At 39.8% G+C, this 13,540-nt stretch overlaps 1 protein-coding gene across 3 annotated transcripts in view; it reads right to left on the reverse strand.

Moving 5' to 3' along the window:
* The window catches only part of dyrk1b (dual-specificity tyrosine-(Y)-phosphorylation regulated kinase 1B), a 103,383-nt gene that overhangs the window by 49,327 nt on the left and 40,516 nt on the right, over positions 1-13,540 (reverse strand). Inside the window, exon 1 of one of the 3 annotated variants that reach the window (XM_070966140.1) lies at positions 1,545-4,955. The exons of 1 other annotated variant lie outside the window; for it this stretch is intronic. In XM_070966140.1, the coding sequence (XP_070822241.1) occupies positions 1,545-1,647 (103 nt within the window). In that variant the 5' untranslated portion in view covers positions 1,648-4,955. Of the gene's footprint in view, positions 1-1,544; positions 4,961-13,540 lie in introns of those variants that run through there. One more of the 3 variants, XM_070966142.1, reaches the window with a different exon arrangement.

The following is a 13,540-nucleotide window of genomic DNA, read 5'->3' on the forward strand; positions in this document are numbered from 1 at the left end:
GATGCTGTGTAAAACGTAAATAAAAACAGAATGCAATCATTTGTTAAAGAACTGTGTTTAACAACAATGTTTTTTCTGATGTGTTCCTGAGCCCTTGTAGTAATATCCCTTATACAATCATGTATTTCACAAAGTGGTGAACTTCACTCCATCCTTGCTTGCGAATGATTGGGCCTTTTTATAATGTCCCTTATATAGCCAATAATGATAATATCAGTGGTTACCAAATCACCTGTTTTCCTGTGGAATGTTCCAAACACGATTTTGCTTTGGGAGCAGTCTTTTGTTGCCCCTTGTCCAAGCATGTATGGAATGCATTGCTGACAGCATCTCAATTTTTGGAATCAGGGTTATATGTGTCCACAAATGACCAAAGCAATGTGCATTGCAATTGACTAAAATGTTGCAATATTGTCAACTATAACGTCAATCCTCAACTAAGACAAAGCAAATATAAGTAAATATTCAACAACAGCCAGGTCTAGGTCTTTCTTTGAAGATCAAGTCACTGTTGACTCACATCAGGCCACTACTTCTTTTCAGAAAAAACACTTAAAGGTTTTTTTTCCCCCCATTTTTGGGTTCAGAGTAAAACAGAGTTGAATACATTATGTGTAATCTTGTACTTTTAAAATAGCTTCCTCTCAGTCTCGGTTACAAGCAGCAGATCCAGCACTAACAGTATACTTTTGGTACTTTGAAGCAGCATGAACATTAAAAGTTGTTCTGTTCTTTTTTTTTCTTTTTTTTTTTTTGACAAAGCTGATCCACATGCTAATGATCCACTCAAAATGGACTTGGATCCACTTTTGCACCCTGGCCCACCTGCTGGAAACCACCAACACAGATAAATCAAAAATAAAAGGGATCACAGTCACTGATTTTTCAGCACAGACAGCATCCTCACATCCTGTCCCTCAGCTCAGTGTACCTGACAAATGCCCAACTGTATGACCATGGTGGCTGCATGGTGGAAAAAGATAGATGCTTCAGGTCACACTGACAGGCATGGAGTGTGAGCCTATTCAAACCCAGTGTAGCCAGAATGCATATTAAGTTCCAACATTACCACTCAGTGCCAGCAGATACTGAAATGCACACAGTGCCATTGCAGCATGTTCATTCAGTGTAATGTTCATCATGGTGACAAACTACACACAGCTACAATAACACACAGACATGCACACAATGATTTTAATCACTTATGGGGACATTACATAGACTTATGTTCATTTCCTGAAGCTTTACCCTAACTCTAACCACAACCACTACTTTCCTAACCCTAAACTAACCTTAATCTAACCCTAACCTTAACCACTGAACCAAAATTCAGTTGTTTTCTGATCAGAGACATGGCTTTTGTCTTCTATTGGACAAAAACAGCCTATGTCACAAACACACTCACAAGACTATCAACACACAGACTACATGACAGTTGACTCACACATAGTTCATATTATACTATGAAGTAAGAAAGAGTTCCAGTTTTTATCAGTGAGATTGTGTGTGTGTGTGTATGTGTGTGTGTGTGTGTGTGTACTAACTCTTGTTCTTGCGCAGCAGGGCAGAGGTGATCCAGGGTTCTGTTTGGACCATCCTGCAAGAGGCCACGGTCTTGTCCTCCACGGATGACGATGTGATCACCATGGAAATGCTTGGCAATTGTTCAATCCAATGAGGAAATACTATCAATCAAAACACTAAACAGATATGCAGAGCTTGTGGGGGTTCAGGTAACTGTCATCAGAAGGGTTTCCAATCCCAGAGTTCACTTCAAATGTTCACATCCAACTAAACCAATGAATCTTGAAATGGTGGGAAAGCGACCGACCAATCAAAAGGCACCGTCTTCTCTGGCTTGTTTCTTTCTCTCTCTTTTTTTTTTTCTATTGTGACTGTGGTTTCTAAGGCAACCAACTGGTGTACAGGCAGCTTGTCTCTCTAAAGTAAAAATATAAAAGATGTAATCTTGTCTTCTGTGGGGTTACACTATAGATAAAGATCTTTCATTCTACATATATATTCTGTTTCTCTGTGGGTCTAGGGAATGGGGAGAAATAGCATATTTGGTTAGTCTGGTTAATTTTTTGTTAGGTTGGTTCTTGGAGTTTCATGCATTCTGTCTGTGTGGTGGAGGTTTGCTCTCGATCGCTAGTGACTAATATTTTAAGAGACAAACATTAAACATTAGCCGTTCCTCTATAGCGTGTAACAAGTGGCTACTCTGATTAAAAGTTCAAGTTAAATGTCCAAAGGGTGAAGGCATAGACTCTACTTGCTTATGCTAGTCGTTCTTCAGACATCTTGGTAATAATTCAGGACAGGGTTTAATGTGTAGAGTGCAGCTAGTACTTTCAGGTATTTCCATTACTAAGACTTGATGGCCAGTATGATTCCAAGAAATATGTTATTCAGCTTTTTCTCAAAGACTACATGTAAAACACATTAACTAGCTTTCAGTCAAGTCTGTGCTAACCAGGCTCGCCCAGCATACTGCCGGGTGGGTTGAGCGAGGTAGTGTGACAGAAGGGGTGGAGGAGAAGGAGGTGGAGGGGAGTTGGGCTTCCAGCTGCCTGCTTTTACCCCATCCCTTATGCTAAAAATACCTCCAATTACTGGCACTTGGGGGGGTGGGGTACACTGGACTGAGTAGGACAGTGTAGAATGATGTTATCACTTGGATTAATCCAGTGACACACACAGCCCTCCACTGGCAACGTCAGAGAGCCAGAGCTCCACGATGCCTGACTGTATTCTGGTCACTCAGCTCACCCTTCTCTTGCTTACAGCAGGTGATTGGCCTCTGCCATGGTGAGAAGAAGCCCTCTTAAAAAGCCAGACAAAACTGTAATCGCCATACACTATACTATGTATATTATCTCCGTCACAACAGTTGCACAAACACATGTAAACAAACCAGCCCACTGCAACGTGTCGATTTCACACAGACGTGAAGATCAAAATAAAGTTCCTCCAACTGGATATTCATATATCTTGAGGGACTGTTTGCAGGAGCAAAGTGATGAACTTTTACAAGCACGTACACTGGTGCTCAGTTGCACACCTCTTTCACGTGGCTGTAAAAGTAGTATATCTGATTAAATGTTTCACCGTGTTGAAGAAATAAACAGGAAAAGCCGCTGACGGTTTATATCGTATTTCCAAAATCCGATATTGTCTTCTGTTTACCAAATCGTAACTCGATCCAAGAAGTCAGCCTCTGAGGTAATCACAATGAAGTAAAATCACAAACATGGTCTGAACTGCAACGAACCAAAACTTGACACTCGTCTCGAAGTAGGCTGCGGAAATAAAATCCCGTGAAGTTCCTGAGCTTGCTCTATGACGCCTTTGATCGCCTCTTGACGCGACTTTTCCGTCTGATTCCGGATCTTTTTTCTCACAGTGTCCTCATTTACTCGTCCCTCTCAGAATTTGGGGAGATTTTTTTATTCCTTCAAGATGGAAACCTTCACAAAGGCCATTTCGACTAATGTTTCTCACCCGTTTGCTTCTCTATGCTTCTCCGTTAGACGGAATCTGAGCTTCACTCCCACTCGGCTCCCCCACCCTGCCATGGGGACTATACCATATGCTTGTGGCAGGGGTCGGAGCTGGTCTGCCTGGCACAGAGTCACACAGTACTGGTAAAATCAGAAAAGATACACATAACCTGGTGCGAATAAAATTTCACGAGGAATTTGACATCGATTACCAGTCAGAGGCCGACTGATTTTATGGAACATCATCAACATGTGAGTTAGCGTAACAGTAACCTTCCGTCTGACCGCAGTAGTCTGTTCCAGGCAGACCTCTCCTGTCCTGTCCATTTATAGTAACAGCGGGATATATATACTGGAACTTTATACACGCGTGCATGGACAACCTTTTCTTGAACCGTTGATACAACTGTGTTGGATAAACTCTGACAAAGACGATTTGATAATACTGAAAACCACTTCCTACAAGGTCAATGATGGGTATTTTCTTATTAGTCTGAAACGCTACAATAACATAAAATACACTGAAGGCATTTTCTAAAGGTTTGCAAAAATATAGCTTACGTTGTATTGATATAACGTAGGGTCTAAAAAATATATTGTGGCCTGCTTTCTACAAGCTCATTGTGCAATGTTTATGGAGACCAGAGCCTGAGGAAAGGGAAGAGACAGAGACCTATATTGATGAACGCCATCAAAATAAATAAAAGAACTGCTTTTCAGTGGACGAAGTTTAAGATAGCAGACAAACATTAATTATGGCAGTTTACAATATTCAAATCTTTGATGAGACTGACAAATGACAGACCAACAATTAAATAAGCAGTTAAATTAGGTTTTATTATTGCTGCCACTTAACACAGAGGTGTGTTCATTCAGTCATTCAAAATATTTCAACTTCTGGGTAGTCACATAAACACAGCCTCTACCTTCACTCAGCAAACACCCTCTTCGGGCTCTGTTGCTACCCGACGCTATGGCAGCTGCAACTCAATTGGCTACATAAAGCCCCATCCCTGGCTGTAATTGGGTAGCGGATGGATCAGTGGGAGGGGCATTCGGCTTAGTTTCTCTGTGTCTCTTCTCACGATGCGAGGCAGGAATGACGCGGAAATAGTTTGACGATGTCAGGTAGAACTGGAAAGAGGGAGGGGGAGACCTAGGGGTGGAGATAAAGCCGGGGAGCGGGGGAGAGAGCGGGGCAAAAGGCTTCCGTAAGCACATGGCCACTAAGTGGGTCTCTGCAGCTGAGATGTGTGTCTTCTCCTCACAACCCAGCCAAAGCTAAAAGTTGTTACTGTTGCTATCCGAGCATTCCAGCTAAATCAGGCACAATGCTGCCTGGGAACAGCTCAGCACACAAACAGTGTCATAAACCAGGGGACAGCTCTTAAAGGAAAATTCACCCTCAAATACAACTCACACTGCACTGGGAAATGTGTGTCACTTGAGTTCTTTTTCTTTAATGTGATTTTAATTTTAACCCTGAGCAGACTAATCAGTCAGTAATATGTAATAAAAAGTGACATTGAAAAGTCAACTAAAGCTTGCTTGCTGTACAAAGGCATGGTCTCCCATGATAATCCTGGATTAATTTCAGTGGACAGGACTTAAACAGTCCTCTCTCTCTCTCGTACACACACACACACACACACACACACACACACACACACACACACACACACACTTAAGACAGGTTCTTCTATTGCCTTGACTATTTGCTGCAGCAATTTCCATCTTAGTTGCCATAATGAACTATGCTTTAAGCAGTCGACATTTTTAATATAATATTTGATATGACACACTAATATTGTACATAAAGCCCATATGATGGTTAAGATGCAGCAAAAACAAATTTGGTTAAAATTGAGCCAGTTTCTGCAGCCTTTCTTGATAATCTACTCAACTTCCAGGCTTCAGGACCCATGGCTTAAAGCACTGTCCACTGAGCATGTCACAAAGGAGTAGTACAAATTACACACACACACACGTTGTGTTTTTATCACTTGTGGGGACATTACATAGACTTATTCATTTCCTGAAGCATTACCCTAACCTAACCCAAACCATAACCACTATTTGCCTATTCTTAACCCTATACCTAACCTAATTTTATCTAACCCGTTACCCTATCCTTAGTCTTCACCATAAAATTTAATGATTTACATTAAGGGGACCTGCATTTTGTCCCCATAAGACAGGTGAGTCCCCACAACTGACTGTGTAACCCCACAACGTGATAAATACCTGGTCTCTCTCTCTCTCACACACACACGCACACACGCACACACACACACACACACACACACACACACACACACACACACACACACACACACACACACACACACACACACACACACACACACACACACACACACACACACACACACACACACACAGGTCCACTGGAAGAAAAGGGATGGTGTCATGTATTTTAGTGACTTTCTCTATGGTTGCCACCCTAGGGGCTTTGGTCCACACAACACTGAACTGTGTTGAAAGGTTTAAATACAGTGCTCAGTGCAAATGCCAGTATAGTCACTGGATATGGAGATCTATCATTGACACCAAATATGGATTTGGTGCCACTTTTTATGGAGAAAAATACAGTTTAAAATCTAAACCAAACAAGGGGACAGTTTTCTCAAAAAACACATGCAAATCTTGAATATGGAGGTGAGAGTAACAGCTTTCATTGAACAAAAATCATCTCCAATCCATCATATTCAAAAAGCAATCCACCACATCTCCACTTGGAAGATGAGCACATTTAGAACTGAGTCAGTGCAGACTTAGTATTTGAAGACAATTTGACGCATTGTTTATGCCAAAAAAGTCCATTTCACCTGTGCATGCATACAAATTTGGATTTTCTATGAAGTGTATATTTCTCCATGGGAAGGCATGCGGATACAGAACAGATACAAAACCAATTGGTTGCAAGAAGGTGGCTGGGGGCAGAAATACTGAAAATGTCAAGGAGACATAATTGTACTTTTCAGTCGCCCATTGTGTACCACATGTCTGTTTACACTGAAGAGAAACATGGAGTATATTGCATTTCTCCTCTCCCTACCATGCATACTCCACAATTATCTTAGCTCCACAATTACAGACAGATGAGTAACAGGTGAACAAGTATGTGTGTGTGCGCACGTGCTGGGGATGACAGGACATTCATGTCGTACAAACGAATGACTGGTAAAACTGTTTCTTGGTTTCTCTGCTAGTTGTAAAGGTATTTCTTCACTAAAATGAATACACTGTTGTCCAGAAAAGGCCTTTCATATTATTAGTTGTTTTTTATGCTACATACTTTATACATAGTAACAAACAAACAGGACATAAATAAATAAAGTGCAACATTTGCATTAAAACCATTGAACTAATATTTTGGCACCTATCCAATACCTATTTAAGATAATATGTATGTTGACTCAATGTCCTGTATAGAAATTGTATTTCATTCAATTCATTTTTACAATACAACACTACACAAATTGATTTCAAATCATTACTGGAATTTCTATTTCTTAAATTTAAATCTAGACAATATTTACATTGATAAATACATTATTATTATTACAACTGCAATTAAAATCAAATCAAATCAAACTTTATTTATATGGCACTTTTCATACTTAAAAGCAACGCAAAGTGCCTAACAGAGGCTAAAAACAAACAAAGAAGAAAACCCAGCCCTCCCGCGCCCATAAATACATTCAGAGACATATAGAGACACACACTCACAGACACGCATGCATGCACACACACACACACACCCACACACACACCCATACGCACAAGGCAAGGAATAAGCCACTTTTGGGGGCCATCCACACTGAGAGGCCCCTGGCCCATGACTAGGAAGCGCCATCCAAGACCACCCTGACCCAGGCAGACAGGAGGCCCCACACCAAGGTGCAGAGGACTGCAGCCATCCAAGCCAGAGCTGTCCCCTCAGCAGCGCCCCCATCAGTAGACCAAAAGCAGCTCCCAGTGTGGGGGGCCCCCATGAGGAAACACTGGAGCTAAAAAACAAGGGACTAAGACATAAACATAAAATAAAATAAAATGAAATAAATCGTAATTAAACATGTCGTTAAAACATGCAACTAAAATAAGATACAAATAAAGACTAAATATGATAAGAATCCTGATTAAATTAATAAGATAAATCAAACATCAATTGAAAGGCTGATTAAAAAGGTGGGTCTTGAGCCTTTTTTAAAAACATCAACAGTCTCTGCGGCACTGAGGTTCTCAAGCAGGTTGTTCCACAATCGGGGGCCTTAATAACTAAAAGCCGCCTCCCCGTGTGTTTTAGTTCTTACTTTTGGTATGGTTAGGAGGCCAGTGCCGGAGGACCTCAGGGTCCGTGAGGGTTGACAGGGTAAAAGTAGGTCAGATAAATAAGAAGGCCAGAGACCGTTAAGACATTTAAAAACTAATACAAGAACCTTAAAATCAATCCTGAAACGCACGGGGAGCCAATGCAGCGATTTTAAAACTGGTGTTTTTGCAGTAATAAATGAATACACACTGGTGCATATACTAACTAAGCACGTTGAGAAATAAGCAAGTTGTCATAACATGAACACCAGTATCTAATTCTATTTGTCTGAGGTTTTGCCTTTATATATATATATATATATATATGTATATATATATATATATATATATATATATCCTGCATCAGTGCATTGTTAGGTTGTGCTACATACATTGCACTGGCAGAAAAGGAGTTTCTTAACAGTGGACTTAAACAGGCTCTGGGATTTGATGCAGTCGTTTCCTGTTGTCTGCACAACCCATTTTCTTTCTCACTGTATTGATGTGAAACGCTGAAACGGCTATATTACTAAACATGTGAATAAACGTTAGTAATTCTCTTTACAGAGTAACTGACTGACTTCCACTAAATTTCGTTCAGCTGTACTAACGACCAGACAACAGAGATTACAACGGTAGTAAGAGGAGGAAAGCAGACTCTGAAACTCACGTGCCTTGCAGCAAAATTCCACCCGGCAACTATACACTGTACCATGGCAACAGTACTGCCATTGGTCCCCGGTGCGTTTTCAAATGACCAATGGGATGGCCAGCCGCGGGTGATGCTTGTTGCTAGGTAAACATGATGCAGAGGGAAGACAGAGGAGCAAAATTATCATGCTGCTACTGCAGGGTGCTTTCAGTAAGGAGTGGAGGAGCACTTCACACTCGGAGATACCCTTCTCACTTGGCGGTGCCAGAGAGACAAAAACCAAACGAAGCAGGAATGACACAGATAAAAGGAATAAAATACAAGATTGGGTTAAAGCATGTGGGAATGGTGCTGCCCCTATGCTTGCCAATGTTTTACATGCCAAACGTCATAAATGTTCCACATGCACAAATACCATAAATGTACATTAAGCTAGCTGGGAGAGAAGGTTAGCTTAAAACACTCAATTTCGATTAAAAAATTTGGCAAACTATCAAATAATAATATTTCTTTTAATAATTAAAAATAATCTATAAATGATAATAATATGAACAATAACACAAAACAGTTTAAATAATCAACTGTAAAAGGCCATATAGTCTGTAGTAACACATAACACTTAACAGCATCAATACACAAATAACTTAGTAATGGCAATAATAATTAATGCAGAATGGAAATAAAAAAGGCATGACATGCAGCAAAGTTCACAGGTTTGAGTTGAGCATGGGCCACTGCAGTGAGGACACAGCCTTGTTATATGAGGCGCATATCATAGCTCTACCAGGAGAGCTACCTGTGGGCACCCCTCAATATTTTGTTTATATAAACAAATTAATATAAATTAATTCTCAAGTTTGTCCTAATCATTTGAGTAGGACGTATTTTTGTGTTCAAAAATGTACATCAAATATCTGTCTATAGAGTGTGTGCATGTGTGTGTATACAGTATATAGTTATGTAGCGTCGCCAGTTAACTCACTGTGATGTCAACCTACACACACATTACATCCTCCTGCTGCACATCCTCAGTGATCAATGAAAAAAGTGGCTGGTGACTCCAAATGGATCAGAGTAGACATGTGGCTATCTACAGTGGGTGCTAGCAGCCACAAGAAGCACAGAGCAGAGGAAACAAGCCATTCCAAACTAGAAGAAAAGGGGTAAGAGTTATAATGTTTGACCAATTCATATCAGACTTGGTTCAGACAAATTCTTACTCATGATGAACACCTTTTTCAAATACCTGCCACATCCATGGAGTCACAGTAAAATGTAATATGCATTTACTCAATACTTTACACTGTAGTTAAATTCTATAACACTTGCACTTCCTTGAGTATTTCAATTTTTGGTCTATTACACTTTTACATCACTACATTTCAAATTAAATTATCCTTTTTAACACGGCCCCCCTTCATGCAGTGATTGGTCAGCTGTGTGGAGGTTAGACAGTAGGTGGTATTTGAAATTTTTCTCATAAGCTGTCTTTTTTTCATTCTCTACACAACTACTATTGGCACTTTTCACAGAAAAACCAAGTGCAACACTGTAAATGTCTTCCAGGAGTGACTGTCATGAAATGAAAGATTGACAAAGTGGATGGAACTAACATAAAGGATTCTTTGAAAACAGTATGTTAAAAATTAAAACATACACAGTTTCTGAGAGCTTTCTAGTTACTCGTGTTATGATTTTTTTAAGTCAGTGATGGTATTTGAATACACAAAGTTATGTTTTGATCGAGAAAATTGATTTGAATTCCAAATTATAGTTAAGTATTCACATTTGAGTGGGATACAGTTGGTCAATGCCTGACTGTAACCCTAACCCATATCCACAAATTGACCAGATAACAGAACTGTGTGCTTGAGACTGACATTTTAGGTTTTTTCCATGAACTGTCTCAACAGCTATTGGATGGAAGGACATGACATTTGACACGGACATTTATTTTCCCCTCAGGATGAACTATTGAAACTTTGATGATCCTTTAATCTAGCGCCACCATCTCATCAAAATTTTAATCTGTCCCATACCTGCAAATAATCACATTCCCATCAGTCTCAGCTGCACTTTGCGTTCACTGGTTACTGTGTTAGCAGGCTACCAAGTGGTGAACACACATTAGCATGCTAAGATGGTCAACATGGCAAACACTATACATGCTTAACATTTAATGGTTTAAATAATGGTGGTGGGGCGTGTTGTCTAACACGTTACTCCTAAATCTCCCATAGGTGTTCAGTTGGGTTGACATCTAGTGACTGTGAAAGACATAACATATGATCTGCACCATTTTTACACTCAAACCAGTCAGTCCTTTCTTCTCTCTGGGGCTAGTCTGAAAGTCCTTAGGTCTTAAAACAGCAATCTGTGAAGATGTGTTGGCCTAAATGCAGGGAACAGCAGTGCTTTACCCATCCACCATCTAAATATTGTTACCAAATGTAACTAAATTTATGTGATTTCTGCAACAGTTTGTAAGGGCATACAAGTAGACCTAATGAGTCATGCACTGACTTGATGCGTTTCACATGTATTTAAACCAACTACTTTTTGTATTAGAAATTGAAGGAAAACACAAATGAGTCTGACAACAGTCACCCACCAGATCATTCAACACTAGCACATGATGAAAAAACAAAAACTGTATAAATCACACCGACAACATGTCATGTTAATTGATGCAGAAATATGGTGCCAACATTAGCTTCATCACTGTTATAGAAAAAGGTTCAACTGGGTCACTGTTCTACTGTTGCTGACAGCCAGTCCATATGAGCCTATGCAACTTTGGTCCAGCTGTAGTCAAGAATGGAATAACGTCCACACACACAGAGTGCATACATATATATACAGGCACTGTTGCCAGGCGAGACATAGTCTGGTTCAGTGCGAGACCCAGAAATAGTCACAGTACGGACAGGTGGAGGGGCCACATGCCACAGCCCCCAAATTACTACCACACACACAAAAACAGAAAGACAGACTGAAATAAACTAAAGAAGCTTTATCAGAAAGAGGGTGTGAGGTCTATCACATTATTGTTTGCCTTTTAGTGTGTTATGTTACTTACATGTCAGGACAACATTTGTGAGACAAAACAGACATTTGCACATCAATATTTTGTCCCAGAACATGATTCATTCCTCATAGTTTGAGCTCCTGTGTGTATGAATGACTTAATGTCATTGGTCACATTCAACACCTAACACTTAACTTCACACTAGTTGATTCAATACTCAATACATTTTATCTATTCCATCAACTTTAATTTCCTGACATCAGAATGATTGTAGGATAAATTCAAATGGTTAGGATTAGGCATGTATTGGTTCAAAATAAGGTTAACTCAGTTTTGCTCAGTTCTCATAGGGACAATGACATCTGATTTAACTCCATCCTTATGTCGGTACAGGGAGATTCATATCAAACATTATATTATTGAACATATTATTCAGTATTTTTACGTGTTTCTATGAAAATGTATATAAAACCTGATAATATAAAGGTAGGTTCACCTTAATTTACAAAATAAATTTGCTCACATAGCCTCTAATGATAACTAAGTCACAGATGGTTCTGTTGGGATATGACTCTCGCTTATGAGTCATATTCTGAAGTCAGTCTGAACGTGGCCGAAGGGTTAGTTAAGTGTGATCAGACCTCGTTAGTAAGATCTGTTGTTCGAATACATGGGAAATTAAAAGTGTTTATAAGTATTCTGAATGCCCACATAAGACGGTGGAGAGAAAAAACAGCCATCTCAGAGGCTGAACATGATAATGTTTAAATATAATAACAGCTAACAGCACACATTTTCAGAGAGTTTGTCCTGAAAGACATTCATGGTATTGCACTTGGTTGTTTATATGAAAAGTGAAAGAAATAGTTGCATCAAGAATGAAATAAAAAGCTGGAGAGATGTTCAACTCTGGCTACTTTCTCACCTTAGAACGCTGGCCTATCACAGTGTGAAGTGGGTGTGAATGTTGGATCATTGATTTCAGAAAGCGACATCCAATGTCACAAAGGTGTGAGAGTTTCTAAAGCTATATGACCATCTGACATCTGACGGAGTACACTAGCTCTTCTATCCATCCATCCATCCATCCATCCATCCATCCATCCATCCATTTTCTATACCGCCTGTCCCTTTCGGGGTTGTGGGGGGGCTGGAGCCTATCCCAGCTGTCAATGGGCGAGAGGCGGGGTACATCCTGGACCGGTCGCCAGTCGATTGCAGAGCAACACACAGGAGAGAACCCACGCATGCACGGGAAGAACATGCAAACTTCGCACAGAAAGGCCCCGCCCAGGAATTGAACTGGCAACTTTCTTGCTGTGAGGCAGGCGCACTACCTGCTGCACCACCGTGCTGCTGCTCTTCTATACATTTCACTTAGAATTACTTTTAGTGGTTAAATTTAACAGCCGTTAAAATCAATGGTCACACAAACTAACATAAACAGCTTTTCTGCTTTCACTTCAAGTGAAAAGGCAACTGCTTTTTTTGTTTACAATTCAATGAACACCTCTTTTCGATTCTCACAGATCAAATGGTACTTGACTCGCTTTAATTAAATATGAACACTTTATCTCCTCTAAGTGCTTTAATTGCAACTGTAATTCTCAACATGAGCATGCACTCTAAAATGTTCTTCAGAAATATATTTACTGTTATTGATGCGTTTATATATTTGTATACAAACAGACCCCTGCAATAAACCACAGATGATATACTTACAGTATATTTCATTGTAACAGTTTGCAAAGGAAAACTGGGAAATTACTCTATGTCTTTTCATTTATTAGAGTGCAACAATGCAACAAACCACAACAATTTCTTAAGAGAAAATATTACCACATACAAACAACATCTATCCCACACCTTTGTCAGGTGTGATGTTCACATTTGCTACAAAGCAGTGTGTCCTCTTTTGACATACGATTGTTGGATCATTTGCACTTTTTTTATTATTCAATGTATATCTATGGCAATTCTAGGGTGATGAAGTTATTGTTGAGCAGCGCAGTTTTATTACTTTGT

The sequence above is a fragment of the Chaetodon trifascialis genome, chromosome 7 (genome assembly GCF_039877785.1).
Source record: "Chaetodon trifascialis isolate fChaTrf1 chromosome 7, fChaTrf1.hap1, whole genome shotgun sequence".
NCBI classification, from domain to species: Eukaryota; Metazoa; Chordata; class Actinopteri; order Chaetodontiformes; family Chaetodontidae; genus Chaetodon; species Chaetodon trifascialis.